A 21000-nucleotide genomic window follows, 5' to 3' on the forward strand; every position below is an offset into this window, starting at 1 on the left:
CTGACCAGGAGATGGCGACAGCGTGGCATCTGAAGACCATGGATTGTTTGTTCTGCTATAGCCTAGGATGGAAGTAAGATGGCGGCGCGTGCACACGCAGCGGCCTCTCTCTGTCCCGAACGGTGTTTTGTTTTGTCGTTTAATGTGGGTTTGTCCGACACTTTTGTGTGTTCGTCTCGTCGCACCGGGTTGTGCTACAAGTACAGCGGGCTGGTTCAGCTCGACATCGGCGGAAGCGAGTTTTGTGGCGATCTGGACTTTGAAGCAGGGACATTAAAGGCGCTCGGTCTGCTCCGTCCTGAAGCGAGAGCGGGGGCGTCCGGGCCAGGCTGGCGGCCAACCCAGCTCGACCGGCCGTGCCTTCCTTTCTTCGGGCGAACGTTCGATCGCTGGGCATCAACATGCCTGCTGAGATCTATGAAACGGACAGTGCGTAACTGCTGTGCATCTGGAGCGGCTAGCGTGCTATCGGGCGGACCGGGCCATTGTACGAGGGGGAACATCGCGAGGAGGTGGAATGCGTGTCTACATCCGTGACGAATGGTGCCGGGACTCTGTGGTGGGATGCAAGCACTGCTCGCCTCTGGCGAAGTTTGTGATCTTCAGGCTTTTGGCGTCCTGAACTCTCTCCCCCGTTGTTTACTTGTATGTTACTCGTGTACTGTGTCTCGTCACCGTGGGATGGAGGAAACGTAATTTCGATTTCTTTGTGTGTCTTGGCATGAAGGAATTGACAATAAAGCTGACTCTGACTCTCTGACTCTCTAGGTGACTGATTCACAATTTGGTTTTGTCTGATATCAGATATTAAATATAGAAAACCAACTGGCTGATTGATTTGTTTTAATTGAGAGGGAATAAAAACAGCAAAAGCATTTCACTAGCTGACCAGGAGATGGCGACAGCGTGGCATCTGAAGACCATGGATTGTTTGTTCTGCTATAGCCTAGGTGACTGATTCACAATTTGGTTTTGTCTGATATCAGATATTAAATAAAGAAAGCCAACTGGCTGATTGATTTGTTTTAATTGAGAGGGGAAAAAAACAGCAAAAGCATTTCACTAGCTGACCAGGAGATGGCGACAGCGTGGCATCTGAAGACCATGGATTGTTTGTTCTGCTATAGCCTAGGTGACTGATTCACAATTTGGTTTTGTCTGATAATAGATATTAAATAAAGAAAACCAACTGCCTAATTGATTTGTTTTAATTGAGAGAAAAAAAAACATCAGCAAAAGCATTTCACTAACTGACCAGGAGATGGCGACAGCGCGGCATCTGAAGACCATGGATCGTTCTGCTAGGCCGGTTTAAAAAAAAAAAAAAAAAAAACGTAATTAGCTAGGGGTCAAAGGTCAAAGTTTACGGTTCAAAGTTCACCCAGGGGTCAAAGGTCGGTTCAAAGTTCACGGGGTCATGTGCACATTTTCGATTTTTAACTAGAGTTGAAAGTTCAGGGTTCAAAGGTCACCCAGGGGTCACCACGGGGTCACCACGGGGTCACCGCGGGGTCACCGCGGGTTCAAAGTTCAGGGTTCACTTTTTTTTTTTTAGGTTAACCTTTATTTAACCCAGTGCTTCTCAATTATTTTCTGTTACGCCCCCCCCCCCTAGCAAGAAGAAAACTATTCGCGCCCCCCCTCCCCACCGTGACTATCCTAACTTGTCTTGTAAGTCGTAAAATGTTGCACTGTCGCAAACGTGACAGACGTAACAATGAGAGCGCCACTGCCCCCTGCTGTAGTAAACGCGCAATTACACTTTATTCTAGTACTGCCAAAAAAAAAGCCTGTTCCCCAGGGTCACACGCGCCCCCCCAGGAATAGCACCGCGCCCCCCTTGGGGGGCGCGCCCCACTATTTGAGAAGCACTGCTCTAGCGGTTTTGAACCTTCTATAGACCTTTATGCAGTGTGTAAAACAGTGTAGATAAGAAAGTTTAATTTCATCTTAATACCACTAACTTAACTAGCAGTCTCGAAAAAATAAATCCACAGAATCTCTGTGCATGCTTAAGCAATCACGACCTGGCACAAGGTCCATGTACGACAATCTATTATTCATTTAAGAGGGTGTGTGTAAGTGTGTGTCACCCATCTGCTGAGGGGGGCAGTCTGTCTGACTTATTGAGCCATATCCTGCTTTGGCTCTGCTTAATAATGCCCCCTACTTGCACGGGGCCATCAGTCAAGTTGCAATCACTTCCCTCCGAATGGAAGGCAATGTGACAGCAGCCTCTCTTCTCACTTTCATCAGCCAGCCAGCAAGGAAAGGTGAAGCACTATCGAAAGGAACGTCATGCGTACTCGAAGCTCTTTTATTCAACTTTTGCGAGCGGGCACTTTATTTTCATTTTCTCGAAACACTAATCTTGAAGAATGGATCAGTTCATAGACATGAGCAGATGTTACTCTTGATCATAGTGGCGTTAGTCGATACTTACCGTGCGGCAACATTACACTTTACAGCTTGGTGAGCGGACATTATGAATCACAGGAGAATGACATTGGTTTGAAATGTGCACATAATCAACTACAGGATGTGGATGGCCATGACCTCAAAACAGGTTAATTTGAAAGCTGCTAAACTTCTGGGAGGACGACACGGTAGCATGGATGAAACTTCTGAGAGGAAAAACTAGACTTTGCTGCCGTCTAGTGGCAGGTTGGGTTAAGTATACCGGTGATGACATTTTACACATTTGCTTAAAATGGCCTATGTTAACCAATAGATTGAAGTTTGTTCATTGAAATGATCTAGAATCTTTATTTATTGTTTATATTCCCAAACCAAATTTTAAATAAGCGATTACTGCTCATCAGCTAAGCTTTACGCAAATGTAATAAGGCTACTAAAAAAATGACAACAGGCCTTGTTATCCATTTTATTTCCTACAGTTTTATTGGCTTCAACACTGTTATTGTTGTTTGTGAATACGCTAGCAAAATCGCCACAGACAGATGACAAACATATTGTGCATCGACAGCCGGCTGAATAAATCACCTGTGACCTAATCACACACTTGGAAATGTAATATGTGAACACTGAATGGCTGCATAAATAACTGCACGAGTTGGGACAACAGTCAACTTCCCTTATAAACTACACCGTCACAATGAAGAGAGGGATAGTAAAATAAAAACACTAATTAAGAATCAATGTGATATACCGTACACACATTAAGTCATTAATATAGTCCAAAAATATAGAATTAGATCTTCAATTCACAAGTACAAAATTACATTTAAGATATTTGTGACATAAAACAATCAGCAATGGAGTATGGGGGCATGGGGGGAGGTCGTGCACATTTTCACAATTGAAAGTTTGGATATCAACAAGAGGGCAACGTCGTAGCCAAACAACATGAACAAGCCAGAGCCATAGTTGAGAATTCAAATGAAAAAGCAAGATAAACTGAGCTGTCTGATAATTTCGTGTGAAAAGAAGGACAGTATCAAATTGTGACATGAATATAATGCTCCTTTTCTCTACTAAATTGTCATGCATATCTTGCAATTTGCTATCTGAAACTCTGGCATGCCCTCTGAGCACTGGTGACATTTTATAGCTCAACACAACGGGTGAATTACATTCCTCGTTCTAAAAAAAAATAATAATAATAAAATGAAGAAATCAACCATAAAACAGCCAATGTTCCAAAAAAAGAAGCTCCAAGTGGAAATCATGGACAGGATCACATTCAGTCAAAACAATAAAACCTCACATTGTTGGGTTGGTAGGATTAATCATAAAGGGTCAAACAAGTGATCAATTTTGATACTACAATGTACAAAAAACACGTGATATATTAAAAGAAAGAAAAATAATGGATTAAAAAAAAACGGTTTGATCCATGGCAGTGTCAAATGCTCCAGTAGCGCAAAAGTAATCCAGTGTCTCTTGGGAGAAATGACCACAAAAAAAGAAATCTATCCAGTGGCCGAAAAGGGTCTTTTAGATGATAATTTAAAAAAAAAAAAATGGCTGCTCAAGGAATGTAATGAATCATATTTCAATATATCAAGAGTCTTATTAAATCTTCGAATAATTGTCTTATATCGATTTCCAGTGTACAGCTCCGACAGTGGACATCCAGTGGAATGGCTTACATGAAAATAAAGATGGCGCCCAAAAAGAAAGTCAGACCATTTTTACTTATCAGGGTCAAAATGGATGGAACCAGTTGCTATTTGGATGAAGGACTACAGTGGGGCTGGAAATTAAAACTGAGCCTGATTACGATGGTGACGCTTTCTCTCCTAGTCCTTTCAGAAAACTGCATGTTGTGTTGCTGCCCCGACTCGTTTGCAGGGATTAGAGCTCAGTGGTCAGGAGGCCTCTGAGTGTGGCTCCATCCTCTGAGGCTGCCTGCTGATCCGTAATGCTGCAAGGCGGACAAAAAAAAAAAGAACACAAGATTGGTTGGACATTTTTGCGACAGGACAAATACTAATAGATGCTTTGAATTGGTCAGGAAATGCACATAAGAGTAGAAATCATCTCATGGGAATGCTCTGAAGCACATTCCATCAAGTTTCAGCTTCGTCGACAGGGGGCAGCAAAGGCTCAAAAACTACTTTGAGAAATAGCTCAGCCCATGTGGTGTATGTCCTGCAAAGACCTGGCTTTACCTCTCGGAGTTGCTGTGAAGTGTGCGAGCGGGGTGAGAGAGGGCTGAGGTGAGAGCGGCTCCCCCATCCGCGGGGGGAAGAGCAGCGACCTTAGCGGGGGGCTCAAGGTCGAGCAGGCCGTTAGTAAAGATACCGGGAGGCTGCATTAGAAGGGGATGGTGGGGAGAAGGAAGGTGGTCAGCATCTAATCCCAACAAGTCAAAGCGCTCTAAGACAGACAAGAAGCACATCCAAATAGGAGAAAAAAAATGAATGTTCACTCACGGCGGCGGTAGGAATGATCCAGCGAGGGGTGATGGGCGCTTTCGGTGGCTGTACAGGGGGCAACTGCAAAACAACAAGAAACTTGCTTGTTTTCGGAGCAAAAATCAAATACTGAAACAAATGCACATAAACATCTGACTAAGCGTGACAATATTGAGGTCCGGACAGTCCGTGCTTGAGGAGAAAGGAGTTTGGCTACATAGCAGGTGTGTTTTCAGACGACTTATTTCCCTCCAGGGGCTTGTACATCATATCACCCCCTTCAGAGCTTCAAGAGAAGAAAGATTCAGGAGGAAAAGGTTTTATCGTTCCCAGCTGGAAAGCGAGTGCTTAATAAAAAAGATGTTTGGGCTTTTCCTGCTAACGTCTGATAACCAGTCCAATATTGCACATGCAGTCCTTTTGGTATTTTAGACGCCTCAAGGGCAGTACGGTGAACTAGTGGTTAGCACATTTGCCTCACAGTTCTAAGATTAAGAGTCGCAAGCTCAGTTCCGACCTTCCTGGTTTGTCCACAACTAATAGAAATTTCAATTCCTCGATATGCTACATAAATAGTCGATGCTATATTCAAAAGAATACATAATGCAGATAGTAATAGAAATCATCCAAGCAACTTCTGATCCAAGCATTTCGTTCAGCAACTCTTTTTTAGGGGTGGGTGCATCAAAAAGAAGTTCAACACAGGATATTATTTTCCTCCTCTTATCCTTTTGCTCTTCCAATAATTCACAGAAGTGAGGCCTTAGGGAAAGTCTCCCTTGGACTGCTGTTGGAGATCCCTGGAGGTAGCGTGTTAAGGCCACTTCTACGAAACTATGATCTAGCGATAGCATCAGAGGCCTGAATATGAGTTCAAAAGAACATCACAAGCAGATGGAGCTGTTTGATGATAGCGTTCAGATGTTCTTTTAGTTAGCACTCGTCTGGGTTTAAAAGTGTTTCGCCCTTCCTGTGTGGAGTTTGCATCTTCTTTGCGCTTGCATAGGAACTGCGGCCAACTGCATCTTTAACCAGGTCCCATACCCACTGCTGAAAAAAAGTGTGCACCATCAAAATTAAAAAACAAAACTTACAGCGGGGATCGGGTCAGTGAAGTCAATCAAATTATCAGGCAGTGGCAGTGGTGCAGTTGTGTTCGGAACGTCAACTTCCTCTGCTTTAACCTGTAAAGTGGCACGAACACATTAGCACACTTTGGAAGCAGTATTGAAACAGACAAAAGCTGCAATGAGCTGGAGTAAAAAAAAAAAAAAAAGACCTGAAGGACCTTGAGTGCGGTGCTTTCCACAACGGTGGGTGGAGGAGGGTTTGAATCTTCAGCTAACCTCTCAGCACTGAGGAACAAAACAAATGAAAAATGCAATGAGAGACCCTTTTCTAACAGACCAAAAGGTTCTTCAAGTTTTGTTTTTTTCTATCTATTCAACTCCCAATCAGACAGATGGACACAAACCTGGGAGCGCCCTGTTGGCCTGTAACATTTTTTTTTAAACCTAAAACATTTTCAAACAACTCAGTTGAGGAGGGCAATCAACCTCTTCCTTTAAATGTCTGTCAAAGATTCACACCGACCTGGTGCCTGCTGATGACACCATCGAAGAAGACTTGAGGAGCTCCCAAGAGTCTTGGATGTCAGGGCGACTGCTAACGGACAGAGACGAGTTACTGCCCATGCGGCCGGTCCGCGACTTCAATCTAGCAACAGACGGAACACATTCTAAGTTTCTGGCACAGAATTGCAGTTTGAACAACGCTGCGTTAGTTACAAAACTTCAGATAAAGTTTGTTAGGTGCCCTAGTCTGAAAATGTGACAGTGTGCTAGTGTTTCTACCCTTCCATCTACTTTCCATAATGACATCATCCTCAGCATTTTCCTTTAGCAGTCAGATTAAGAAGCAGGATGCATGACGGTAATCGAGCCTTCTTCCATTCAAATAAGTGTGTTAATGAGAAAGATGCAAAAGTACAGTACACCCATACCTGAAGGTTTCCTGCAGATTACAATTTTTATCTCCCATCGTTGTGACGTGTTCCTCCAAACTAACCTAAAGAAAAAAAGAAACACATTGAAAAAACAAAAGTGTAGTATGTGATCAGTCAAAGGTAGACAACCAGTCTGGGGTAAAGCTTGGCCCTAATTTACAATCCCGTTAGAAAATGGATAATATGGTTGGACATCTATCCCATTAATTACAGTTCATCACCTTGAGCGTTGCGGCCTCAGCTTGCGCTTTGAGGATGTTACTCTTCAGGTCGTCTGGGGCACGCAGTGGCGTGACAACTGGGCTACTTCCTGCACTATTCAGACAGCATTTCTCTTTGAGCTTCACAATGTCCTCCTTTTGATGGGCGTTGGGTAAAAGAAGAAGAGAGAGAGGAACATCATCACTGATTTGATTTCATTTTCAGCTTTTTGAGCTTACCACAACAGAATCAGCACCCACCTGGTTATTCATGACCATATTGATGTTGACATTGTTCTTGGCTAAGAGTGGACTGCTCTCCAACTCCAGTTGTTTGAGACGCGCTGCTGTTTCTGCATGAAGGAGAGGGTTAACTTGAAACTGGTGTCAGCTTACCAGCACAATACATTCAATCATGACTTTACAATCAGGTTACATTTATTTCTTAACAGTGCGTGTGTTTGTTTATTCATCGACTGACCAGTAAGGCTGACTAATTCTTCGCCAGAGGCACCAGGAGGAGAGTAGGCTATACTCTGACCCGCCTCTTCGACGGCCTTTGCGGCGGGAGCCGCAGGAGTTCTTAGGACATCATCAATGCACGTCTCGATTAGGTCACCAGCCAGGGGTAAACTATAGACAAAGCAGATGGGAGGGGGAGAAATGAAATCAATTTTGATGCCCTTTGAAAATACAAGACGTGCTAGAAAATGTTACGTGATATCTGTAGTACAGCCAAAAGTAAAACGGGGTTCAGCATTTGGACAACTTACCGACGATGTCCACACACACAAAAAATCTGCAAATGAGCAAATGGTGTGTAATGAAATTTTAAAACAACCAACAAGTAAATAGTTGAAACTAAGAATCAAATTGGCAGTGATATGTGGTCACATCGTGTTAAAAGTAACAGTGTTTATTCTCTCAAAATTATACGTGTATGTTATTCAGAAAGATAAACAACTTTGGTCCAAGTTGTAAGTATTCACGGTGAACGGTTTCATCAACACTTCACAAATCACGTCATCGTCTGTTTCAAGAGAAACTTAACATTCACGATTAAAGGCTACAATCACTTCAATCACATATTGTCAATAAATTATGCTTGTTCGATTTTCTTCATGGAGTCTGATAGGACGGGATTGCTGATAAATCGTCAGTCATAAAGTTATAGACTACATTTAAACACAGTAATCAGGTATATAAAAAAAAAACATTGCATCTTAATTAGAGATTGATTTGACTTCAAATAATTTGTTGAATGGTTGAGAACTCCCAAGTGGAACACGAAAAACAAACTATATCGACTTCAGATTTCACAAGAAACATATTCAGAGGTTATCCGGATACCTCTATGTCATTTTTAGTGATGAACATCATACATTTTGTTTTAACGAAATATGCTGATCCAACTTAGAATTTCTATCCATCAAAAAAGGCACACACAAAAAAACATTTGAAATATTAACCACAAGGACTAATGGGAAATAGAGTTGAAGGATGGCATCTCAGCACAACATTTTATGACCTCGTGGCTTTCAAATTCCTGAACCCGACACCGATACCAGATCAGTTGAGAGATTGTGGAAAATGAGACAAGAAAGGCCTGACTAGATGAAAGACAGAAGATGCCGCGAGAGGTTGAAATGCTCAGACTGTTTGGCCGGTCACGCCTCACACAGTAATGATCAATCGATCCGCCTCATATAACCAGCGCCAGCGTGATAATTGATATTCGCGCAAAGCATGACACTATGTGAGAGCAACTAAGACAGTAAGATTTCAGTGAGCAACACATTGCAAGCTTTTAGAAAGCCTTTTGTTTTCACAAACTCATCTGAAAAAGGCACACCAAAAAAATACTATTTCAAATCACAATGGTGATTGGAAAACACGGGTGGCATAAGACCTTTAACATAGTGCAAGTACCAGTAGTAAGTACAGGTATTATGTGTGCATATTTTTGTCTATAGTGTACTTTTTAAATAAGGAAGGTATGGAAGGGTTGAAGAATGTCTCAATGAGTGCAGTACTTTCAGAATGAGACTTCAAAATGTGAACTCAGTCGGGAGTAAGGCAGCCTGGGCACCTTTAGCTGAGGCAAAAAACAGTCCAATGAGGTATAAAATAAGCCACTTTAGGGAGCCTACCACAAAAAAAAAAAAACTTATCAAAAGCTATGTGAAATGTTTGAAACCTCAAGGCATTAATACATTGATGGCCATGCAGCTCAGTCTCTGCCACAGTTTTTATGAGGGAATCACTGCTGAGGCAAGTGCGCGCAGTCCAATTCATGCCAAGATGAGATGACTGTCCGGTGCTGGGTTCTGCCCAGCTACTTGTGAGGAGCTTTGATGAAATATGAGCAGGTAGGATGCAGGGGGGAGGATACCTGAGGAGATTGAGGTGGGTGACAAGGATAAATATGGGGGGGGGGGGGGGGGGGTCACATAGGAAGGGAGTAATGAGAGGTGAGGTAATGGCGTGTCGATGAGGAAGCAATAGAGAACAATGAAGAAGGGATCAAGGAGAAGGAAATCATGTCATTACAAATGACTCATCCAAAGAGAGCAGCAGCCGGAAGATGAAGCAGCAGATCCCATGAATGGAAAATATTCATATAGATTGATATGCATACTGGAGTCAGCCATTGACTACACACGGCAGTGGCCGTTTCTACTTCATTGAATTGATGCCCAAGAAAAGCCTCCCACGAAGCACCGACAGTCACCTACGGTTAATGAGTTGCCATTACATGCTAATCAAAAGAATCAAAGCGGCGTAATCACAAGAGACAATTCCACCTTTAGAGCGACATTTTCAAAAGGTAAAAAATCATTAAAAGCCCCCACGCAACGCAGTTATTCATAGGTTGTGAGAGCTGTAGCAACACCACCAACAAAGAGGACACTTAAGGTAGCATCTTACCTACCTGACCAGGCCTTTCCTCAGTACATGTTAATACTGGAACACAGAGGGGAACACATGCATTTGCCTGCTCAATCTTTGTTTTGCACACACTCTTTTCATGAGTAAGAACCAGAGAAGACACACAGACAATTTGTGCCTCTCTGCACAGCCCTTTGGACAGTTTCAGCCAAGCCAGCTCTTCAACATCAATGCTAAAAAATAAAATAAAAAAACCCACCTTCTCTTTTCCCCTCCAGGACTCCTGGGCAGAGGCTCTATTTCCAATGGGCCACAAACAGAAGCAGGCGCAGCAACGTTCACAACCGGCACACCCGACCAGGTGCCTCGACCAGCGGAAACCTTGTGATCGAGGGGAACAAAAAACATATTTTTCAAAAGTGCTGCTTTGATTTTATATTAGCAGTGACTTGAAGAAGTGAAGTTGCAGCCCTCACATGCTTGTCTTTGCTGGAGTTCAATCCGTTGCCCGATGAAAGAACCCTGAGCAAAGAGAGACATTTACATTCCAATCTACATAAATAATTCAGCCAGCCCTTGGAGATCCATCTCCAATATTTACACCCTCTTCTAGCACTAAAGAGCTTCAAAGACGTCATGAGAAAACATTGAGGCGAGAGGACTATATTAGCTCACATGAACTGAACCATATTTAGCATTTACACGCCAGATCATAAGCTGTTACAGTGACAAGCTGGTACAGCCCATTAAACCTGATGACATTTAAGTCATAAGTAGTCTGATTTAACAAATAAATCAATAACTTAAATAGGTGACGCCATTTCTTCAGCTCACCCGTAAATTCTAAAACAAAAGACTACTTGGATGATAATCCGGCCAGGCATGCGTCACAATGTGAGTCAAATATGAGTCACTGTTCTCTGAGTAACGGACTACCACTTGAAGTTAAATATGAATGATATGACAACAATTATTTCACGCAAAGAAACACGTTATAATTGTAACTGCGACATTTCCATTTTGAGATCAAAAATCACAAAAAAGTAAGAAAACTCACTCCTGTGGATTGAAGTGTCCTGCAAAACAAACAGAAAATATGGTCAACGTTTTGGCCAGGTGAAATCAGAAAGTGACGAATGTAAGGGGGTGACAAAGATACAAAGAAAGATATTTCTGAAATAATTTTAAAAAACAAGAATCGGGATATTCTTAAACCCACACAGACACTTTTTATAGCAGTCAACATTCGGTTCTTCTACTGTATAAGAAAATCCTGAAGACATTCAAAATTGACCACGCAATCATGTTTTCAAAAATCACTGAAGATGTCAACTGTACAGTCATTCCATCTCAGGGGGAAAAAAAAAAAGATCAAATACGGTCAATCATTAACAGTCCTGCGTTGACATTTCTGCCCAGTGACGAGTATGCGTTAACTTGTAACTACCACCACTCTTAAAAAAAGAGGGTCCGTCATCATCATCAAGTGTGGCTGTCTACGATTTGCAAGATTTGGAGGAGTACATTCACGGTGTTCACTGGTCTACAAAACTGTTTTAGTCCGTAACGCAACACAGCACTTGACTGCAGCACTCACCTCTGTTCTGCATCGTTCTTCTCGAATAGCGACGACTAGGCCTCCTCTCAAAGGAGGCTGAGCGGCGGGCTTTATTGGATTTTGTTGTCTGGTACTCTGTGTTTCCACTGGTCACACACACACAAACACAACATTTTCACTTAGCAGAGCAGAAAAGCGTAACCCTCCACTTAGTCTTAATCGTCAGACTAAAACACTGAAAGCGCTTTTCCTGACAACACTTCATAATGGTACATACACAAATGACCCCGGTTGAACTCTGAACCCATTTGAGCGAGAACTCTCCAGTACCAACAAACTCGCCAACCCCTCCACTAAAGCAAACATGACTGCCAGTGCTTATCTGGCTGGGTAATGTTTAAACACTCACGCACAAACACACACACACTAAGTATAGGGCCTCCGCAGTAAGATGACAGCATAATTATAAAGTACGTTATGCGTGTTACCTGTATCTAAAGCGTGAGCCCATGCGGATGAAGCCGGAGCGCGCAGAGTTCTTTTGTACCGGCCCCCTCAGCCGGAAGAAGGCGTGATGTTCCACGGCACACTTCCAGAGGTGCTTACAGGCCTTCGGGTGCTCCATTCTGAAGACAAAGGTGTGCTCCTGCTCTTTGCCCTAAAGAGGATGGATTACATTTCAGCGGTAACAAAGAGGAAGCGTGTCTGTGTAGAAATCCTGATAAGCAGTCATTATTCCTTGACGACAAAAACAACCAGTACGTGTTGGACTATTTTATATGAATCTACACTCCATAGTGATTGAATTGTGGGTAGTTAGCTAACTTTAACATGACTGATAGCATTGACAATTATTTAGCTTATTTATTAATAATGAACGCAAACTTGCATCATATTCAATGTGCTTCAGCTGCAGTTAAAATTTACAACGGGTCCTTTATGTATATTTGCGGGTTTGATGAATTGATTATATATGATTGTTTTCATATATATTTTTAACAACATTAGAAAGTGACCTCATAAAGCTTTTCAGGAACTAAGCAATCTCAGCCAAGCCACTGTGCAGTCTACATTGAGTTGCATATTTACAGCCAGACTGATAAAAGAGGCCGTGCACGTTCATTACTCAACCCTATCAGCACGCTGAGCGACTTCTTGGTCAAATCTGCACTTTACTTTAGGAAGGAGCCATTCCCTCTGTTCAACTCAAGACATGAGATATGTTTACATTTGCATTCTTTGGCATTAAGGATGTCTTGTAAAAGAACATAGAGAAATACACAATTTTCCCACAGAAACAATAGACACACTAGTTACAAGTGTTTCAGACAATCACAAAAAAAACTGACCAGTGCTGCAGCGCTTATGAATAGTCTCTAAAAACAATTATTAATTAACACCTCCTTAGACCATTGTCAGCTAGCGTGCACTTAGGGTGCCACCACATTTAGTATATTACTGAGTGTCCAAGCATGGGTAAATACATGCACTGACCGGGAAATGACACATTATTCAACTGTCAGGAGGGTGTACTGTGTACAGTGTGTGTGTGTGTGTTGGGGAGCGTGGATAATGCATACCAGAAATACCAGGCTTCTTTATTAACCTCCCACACGGACCTCCAGGATGGACATAAACAAGCTCTGCTGCTCCCACATATACACTTGCCTCTGGGCAACCTAACAACAAGTCCACTTTCATTTTTATTTTGGGACAGGGGGGCCCAACGGAGTACTACATTATTCTTCTTTTATTAGGAAACAAAGCTCTGTATTTTTTCTTTCTTTCATGTGAGGCGACTGCCAACAGACGTAAGTGGTTTTCAGGGGCGCCGCAAATATGACGACTAATATTACCCACTGAGAAGACGTAAAATGATTTCATAAGGCCCTGAAGATAAAACGACCAAATGGAATGATTATGATTACAGTAGGTGCAGTATGCGAGAAACACTGATACTGAATAATTTAAGAGAAAATGAAAACTGCAGGGCATGTATGACTGAAATCTGAAGAGGGAAAAAAAAATCATATCTGTCAAGGGTTGCTCCCCAATCACTGCAGGCTGATAGGAACGCACACACGCACACACGCACTATATCCCACATGCTACAGTTTGACTTTGAACATTTTGCCCCTTGGGAATTATTTTAATGCGTGTGCATAGTCACCTGGTCATCATCCTCCACAACCACCAGAGTCAGTTTGCTCTTTTTAAAATCCAAGCGAGTGATCTTGGGCCTACAAACAAAATAATCAAAATGTATAACAAATAAGAGGTAGGGTTAAAAAAATAAAAAAACATCACATCTGAGGCATTTAACTAAACAGGCCAACAAATTGGGTCATAAGTCAAGCATACCAGAAAAAGAGGCCAATCTTGGTTTGTCCCTCAAACACCAAAACACCGGTTGGCGTCAAACCCAGACTGTACTCGTTGCCATCTCGTGCCTGCGTGTTGAAAGAAGGATGGTGGAAGAAAGGACCGGAGAGGAGAATATACAGGTGTCACTTACCTGAACCATATGCATGTCCACACCATACATTTCCAACCATTTTGCTTTATTCAAGTAGTTGATTTCAGCTTGTGCTGGTGTTTGACCTCTGAAGGTATAAAAAAAAAATGGAATTATGCATGAGCTACAGAAACAAACAGCCACTTAATAGTAACACGATGCAGGTCTACATGGTGGGCAAAAAGAGAAAGAGCCAAATAGCTTAGCACTGAAGTTAAAGAACCCAACCTGCACTCCTTCCATCCATTGTATATAGCCAGCTCCACATCCTCAGTCTGTTCAGGGATAAATCTGAATTCTGATACCAGGTCCAGATTGTGTTCTAGTGGGTCACAGTCACCTAGTTCCGCTGGGGAAAAACAACAACAATCATCTGTTGGTGTTTTTTGTAGAAAATAGAAATAGCTATACATTGCACAAAGATGTTCACATTAAAGTTGACTAAATTTTGAATATCAGAATCTCTTCTGTGACAGGGAGTAAAGCCTTGACATAGAAGCGATGGGAAAATAAACATTTTTTTCCATCTTTTAAGAGATGCTAAAAGGAAAACGCTCAACAGGAAGAGAGGGGGGAAAAAAAAAAAGCACAGAGAGGGTTCTGGATTAGGAGGCCGCTGAAGAGGATGGCGCACTAATGAGCTGGCATTTAGCCTCCAGTGACTCTGGAAGTGTGTGTGTTGCTTACAAAGTTCCCTCATCTCTCGTATTCACTCAAAAAGCTGAACAACACAGTTGATATGGAAGATGGCAGTTTTTTTTAAATTTTGAAACTTGAGAGCAAGATGAATCATTTGAAAACTTAATGTAACCTATAACCTGTACAACTTTGTTCCAAGCACTCTTTGAGAGGGGAAATAAAAACATATCTTTGTGTGAAATTGCACAAGAGTGCACACCCACTCATAAATGAAAATGTGGATATGTTCAGAAAGAATCACTTCCATAAATCTGTGTTAAATGAGTCAGCAAACACCTGACACAATTTAAAGCGTCTCTGAATAACCACAATTTGGGTCGAGCAGCTCTATTTGTTTTTTCCAGACATTGTTTGGCTTTCTAACAGAAGCCAGACAGTTTTGTGCTCACATTGACTTGTTGACTGTGGCCCATGGTATAATTATTACCTTTGATTTTTTTTTTTTTTGTACCTTCCTCTGGACTGATACATTTACTTAATAAGGTCCCTCCGAAGATGCAGAAGCTGACAGCGGATTATAGCTTCTGATCTTGAATGAGACCATAAAGATATCAGGAAATAACAGAACTGTATTTCCAAGCACACTTTAATTGGTGCTTGGTGTGTTCCGACTTCTGAAAACTGAAAAGCGAGAGTTTCCATGTTATCCTGACCGTGTCACGAAAAGAAGGGGATTTGGTGACTCACACAACATTGAGTCAGAGCGCATTGATCCACTTGAAAAAATGCACTGTGACACCAAGTTAGTCTTGGCAAGATCACGTTCAAATGACACATAGGGTCATTCATTGATTCATTCATTCATTCATTCATTCATTCATTCATTCATTCATTGCATTTTTAAAAGCTCTCCAGTTCGAAAATACCAACCGGATTAGTAACGATCCTTAGGACTATGTGGAAGGGGGTGAAAAGATTTAACCTCTGTGAAAAACTAATATAGAATGTGGGCCAACCTACTGGAAGCAAACAAACTTTTAAGGCTAAAAGCCTAAAACCACGTAAAATGGTTGGCTGGTGGACAAAAGTTGTTTTTAGTCCTGCTTGGCTGACTTACCCTGTAGCGAGAAGGCAGCCAACTCCACTGCTGTCTCAAATGGGCATTCTAGCCTGAAATTATCCACAAACAAATGGGAAAAACGTAAGCACTCAGATAACATGCCACAGTCAGAGCAGGGGGGAAAATATCTCCACGCAGGAAAATAGCTTACTTTCCACTGAGGATATCTTGCTTTAACTGCAACACAAAAAGGTATCTGAAAGAAGAATAAAATTATGTCGTGAAACAGGGTAGTGATTCGTTCAGTTCAATAACATCTGTTACAAGCAGAGGAGCTTGTTCATTCCAAATTTGACAAATTAATTCTAAAAAGTTCATATGTAAACTCACCTGGTAAGCTCCTCGTGCAGGTTGTTTGGCTCGGAGGAGTAGAACTTCACTCTCATGTGAAGGCAGTATGGTGGGCCAACTAAAAGAGGTGAAAAGTGCATAATTCACAAGCGGATGTTATTTTCATAAAAAAAAAAAAAAATTTTTGCTTTTGCTCAGAAATGTGTCAAGGAAAATAGTCTAAGTCTACTTACTTTTCACTTGCTTTTTAATACTTTTTGTAATATCAAGCCAGTGCTGGAACATAAAAAAAATAACAATTGGTGAAACAATGTTCCATGTAACAAAAGGTAATGTGCGGTACGTACTGACTATATCTTACGAGATTGTACACACTTAACTAATGACGTGGCAAGAGAGACGGTATATATTAAACTTGACCCAGTCCCCTTCCACACACCCACTTTGCTTTGTTCCACGCTAGACATGCCGACTCTATGAGCCATGAAGGAAGTCAGGCGAAGAAGGGCCGCTGACTATGATGGAGCACATGTAAGTGAGTGAGTGAGTGAGTGCAAGAGCGAGGAGCTCGGAGCACCGTGGCGTCCTCTCCCCCGCATTCCTCCCTTTTTGCCTTCTCTCCCACTTTTCACAAACTACCTCCCGGCCCTAAATGATGTGTCCGTCCCTCTGTTAAATCTTCCCCCAGTGTTAGTCCTCCCTCCATTTTTATGGCGTTCGCCGGGCATTGGTGCAAAGAGCCACGGTTACCGGCACACCAACAACTTAAAAACAAGTCTTCGTCTGAGCACTAGCTAACTCGCTGAGAGTGCCAGAACCGATCCCTTTAGTCCGGCCAATGACAACATGATGTTGCAGTCAGTTTGATTTTTCGGCTCGACTCCAAAATTCCTCAACTGGCTCTTAAGTGGCTAACTGTTAGCCAGTCTGCGTGTTGAATAAGCAGCTTGTGTATAAATGTGCTCATTAGCTGTATTTTAATACTTTTTTTGTTCTGTAAAATGATTGAAAGTGCACCGGTGGCTGTTTGTCTTTGACCACAGTACAAACCAAAACCACTATTATCACGGACATGTTGTTAAGACAATAGACAAAAAAAATGTCTAACCGGAACTTGTGCCGAGTCCATGAAGCGTAGTCCAAAGTAGTCTTTTTCTACTATGTCCAGATGGTACATGATCTGATCAAACAGCTCCTCACCTTTGGCTTTTTTCTGACAATATCACACAAGAAAAGAAAGAGTAGTTAGATTTTTCAGTGCTGAATTGCCTCTTCCAGCATGCTGTAAACAAGCCACACAAGTACAGAAATAGCATTTTGTGCCTTTCTTCCCCATTGTGTCCCTTTTGTGTTGGTGTGTTTCACTGAACACAGGTATGAGTAAATCTTCCAAATAGCCTGAATAAGAGTTGCCGTTTCCAGCAAGGCTGTACCAGTTACTGCCTGTGTTTTGCCTGGGACTGGAAGATCTCTCCCTCACATGCAGACACACACGCACACACACATTTGTCTTCCAAACCTCAACTTGAGGCATGGTGACAGTGTTGCCATGGCAATGGGGGTTTAAGTGCCCCAGACACCCTGGAGCTGAGGGAAGTGGGGAAAGTGAACACTCCATGTGATCACCTGACGTTTTAGGGCCATTCCAACATAATTTATGATTTAAGAAGCAAAAAAAAAAAAAAAAAACCTGTAACTTTATAGAATTATTGCCGTAGCATTTTGTACGCACCGCTTTTTTCGTGCATTAAATCCTATTTGGAATCCGTTTTCAACTGCCCTATGTATCAAATTTAAGGACATGACCTATCATCAGTGACAAAAGTTTGTTCACGCACACGCAGTTAATAGTGTGCAGCTCAGTGGGGGGGGGCATGCTAGCTGGCATAGCCGAGGAAGCATAGTGCACCCCTACGGTACCTTCGGGAGGGAGAGAGACGGTGTACAAAGGCCTCATTGTGCATGCGTGTTTGTGTGTGAGCATGTGTGCCATGCTTTGTTACGGTGCTTCAAGTTTTTTTGTTCCGTTCATTTGCTTTGCCTCGGCATGTCATCACACAAACCGCCGTACGTATGTATTCTTTGAGAAGGATCTGCAAGCATCCAGCAAAAATGATGAACTACAAACTGGTTAACATGACCGTGGGCAGGTAAAAAGAGGCTGGTGATATACGTACCAAAAGTAAAAAATTGAGTGATAAATAAAAGTTAACACAAATCAAAAGCAAATTGGAGTTTGACCAGTGCCCTGAACTGGATTTTAGTTGAACTTTAAGGCTCCATTATTACTAGTGGAGGAGCTGTAGCGGGGATAAATGATGCTAAAAATATTTCTTGTAGTATTTGACCATTTATTTTTATGCTAGTACATTGAAATATGACTTTACTCGAAACCGGTCTGCGGTGCAAAAAAAAGGTAGTAACTTTTGTATTACATTCCAAGTGATTAAAATGTACCAGTTCAAAAAGCAACCAATGCACCATACCAGAACCATGTTGTAGAAAGGAAACATTTGCTGTGAATTGAGAGGGACGAAGAAGGAAACAACAAGGACAACCTCCTATTTGAAAGAAGGGTTAAAAGTGACGAGCTGCAAGTGTCATGTGATGTGGTCATGTGATGTTGTCCAGAGAGGATCATGGAATTACAGTTGATCAGCCACTGAAGCATACCCACATGTGAATAAGTTTCAAGGGGCACAACACACAGCGCTCAACATTCGCACCCCTCTACTACAACTATTTTTAATTTACAATGAGCCATATTTCCATGATCAAAATATATCACAGATACATTCATGATATGATACTTGACCTCATTCGGATTGCGGGTGCGCTAAAACGTAACTTGAGCACCTTTTGGTCGAACGAGTGTTGCAGCCAGCTAATTGGAGTCCGTTTGTTAACGCAGTTTATATAAGTGACAGATTCTGAAAAGAATGACTATTTCCACGATTTTCTATAAATCCCCAAAGGCATGAGGTCACACAGCATCCTGGTATGCTATTATGTTGAACGTCAGCATGTTTCCGGTACAACAATGAGATATTCTTACCGGCAGATCGACGCTGACATCGGTCCCATCCAACAAGGACACCCGGCAAGTAATGATGGACTTGGCATCTCCAGCGGCCGGGATGTGCGTTGTAGCACGTTGGGCTTCCCGTAGCCGCGTTTTTTCTGCATGTTTGCGGATGGAGCGTCGCCCCAGGGTCCTGCGCAGGAAACTCAGCATGCTGGTAGTGGCGGAGGGTCACACTACACCACCTGTATTCCACATAAATGTATTAAACATACAGGTAAAGCATGCAGAGAAAATGGTGTCATGTGACACAGGGGTACAACATAGATGGCCAGGTCAAGTGTTTATGTAGGAATGCCACTCAAAGTGTAGTAATTTACTCCTTTAGATTAATTAGTAAGGTGTATTTACAATACATTTAAAATTTGGACGTAGTAAAGGAAGATTTATCACCTATAAATGTAGTGCTCACTATTTTACAAGTAAGTTAAACAGGAAGCAATAATGCCTTTGGGGTCATCTTTAAGGAGAGGTATATTCGTGATCCTTAAATCAGCATATATGGCACAAAATGAAATTATGTGTAGAAAATTACATAATTTCAGGGGGAAAAAAAAGTGGAGAAATTATTTAAACAAAGGTGGCTGGCAACGCAATTCAATTTTCTGCTTTTGGGGCTCTGACCTTTGATTTGAACGCTCAAGACCACAAACTAAATGTTAGGAATCATTAAAAGCTTTATTTAGTAGAAAGTAGGAAAGGAAAAAAAAAAAAGATTATTAGCTTAATTTCTACCCAACTAGGGGCCTAAAAGTACCTGTATCAAGCGAAGCAACAAGTGTGCGCATTATTTTACGTATGATTAATACCGATTTAATGCCCGCAATTGCAATGCAAGCGCAACATTTCTGTCGGACAGTCCGGTGATGTGAATGAAGCGCCACTTGAAGCTCTCTTTGGCTGGACCTCCGATACACTTGCCCGGTTGTGTGGAGACACTTGTGGATTTGGAGAAGGGTTCGGATGAAGAAGCGTGAAATACTTACCGAAGCTCCCCCGTTAAATCCAAAGCATGCCCGCTTGCATTCTAGACAAACGAAGACCTACATTAAGCATTTTAAGTGTTCGAACTTTGCTTCCTATTTAATTCCGCCTCACGACCCAAGCGCGAGATTTTCCGCTCCCAAGTCCCAGCTAAAAAAAAGTAGGAGGCAAAGCTTTCCCCGGAAGTGACGCCACGATAAACCCCAAACAACAACGTGATTAGCATATTTCTTTTAAAGAGACATGCACTCTTCTGTTTCATTACATACATTACTTTTTGGTCCTTGCTATTTTATCAAATACGCAAATTTACTTCCAGTCAATACAGAAACTTTGAGATCAAATAATAGAACAATGCACAGGTCCATTTAGTCGTTCACCTCATTAACTAATAAATTGATTAATCCTCAGTTTACGACAGCCCACATGACATTTCGAGGTCACAAACAAAATAGGCATACCGTTATTGGCGAACAACTTAATGAGTTTCATTTGATTGTTCCACTTGAATGGCCCCAAAGGTTTTCCTCCTGCATATACATTTACCGTATTTACTATAGCGTTAGTGATCCGACTTACGTACTTCTTCGTAAACCGAGACAGTCAATGTTTTTCAATACTCATAAGCGCCCTCTCCTGGTCAGTTTAAGACAGTGTTTTACTGGGAAAATTCATGTAAAATAGAAATTTAAAGTGCCTCAATGTCAAGTGTGCATGAATGGCAGCTTTTGATGACATTTCGCGACTGGAACTGGGGCCTTAGTTAAGATTTTATGAACAGCTCCAAATAGCAGTTTGTGTTAGCGCAAGACTTTCAGGCTTCTGCGAGAAAGCAAA

General features: G+C 42.0%; 1 protein-coding gene across 3 annotated transcripts; it reads right to left on the minus strand.

Moving 5' to 3' along the window:
* Positions 1-2870: 2870 nt before the first annotated feature.
* epb41l5 (erythrocyte membrane protein band 4.1 like 5) lies at positions 2871-20339 on the minus strand. 3 transcript variants are annotated; one of them, XM_061286580.1, is made up of 26 exons: positions 20166-20339; positions 19153-19364; positions 17206-17310; positions 16331-16373; positions 16137-16215; positions 15958-16002; positions 15804-15856; positions 14276-14396; positions 14048-14135; positions 13894-13982; positions 13703-13772; positions 12021-12190; positions 11572-11678; positions 11032-11050; positions 10451-10496; positions 10234-10355; positions 7567-7718; positions 7347-7438; positions 7107-7241; positions 6883-6947; positions 6474-6596; positions 6169-6235; positions 5975-6064; positions 4899-4961; positions 4635-4774; positions 2871-4387 (listed from the first exon to the last, which is right to left on the minus strand). In XM_061286580.1, exons 2-26 carry the CDS (start codon positions 19330-19332, stop codon positions 4318-4320), a joined length of 2334 nt encoding a protein of 777 aa, XP_061142564.1. In that variant the 5' UTR covers positions 19333-19364; positions 20166-20339; the 3' UTR covers positions 2871-4317. The 3 variants fall into 3 exon arrangements, with proteins under 3 accessions (XP_061142564.1, XP_061142563.1, XP_061142565.1); XM_061286579.1 differs by having other exon boundaries at positions 6160-6235; XM_061286581.1 differs by lacking the exon at positions 4635-4774 and having other exon boundaries at positions 6160-6235.
* Between the last annotated feature and the right edge of the window lie 661 nt (positions 20340-21000).

The sequence above is a fragment of the Syngnathus typhle genome, linkage group LG9, assembly GCF_033458585.1.
Source record: "Syngnathus typhle isolate RoL2023-S1 ecotype Sweden linkage group LG9, RoL_Styp_1.0, whole genome shotgun sequence".
Classification (NCBI taxonomy): Eukaryota; Metazoa; Chordata; class Actinopteri; order Syngnathiformes; family Syngnathidae; genus Syngnathus; species Syngnathus typhle.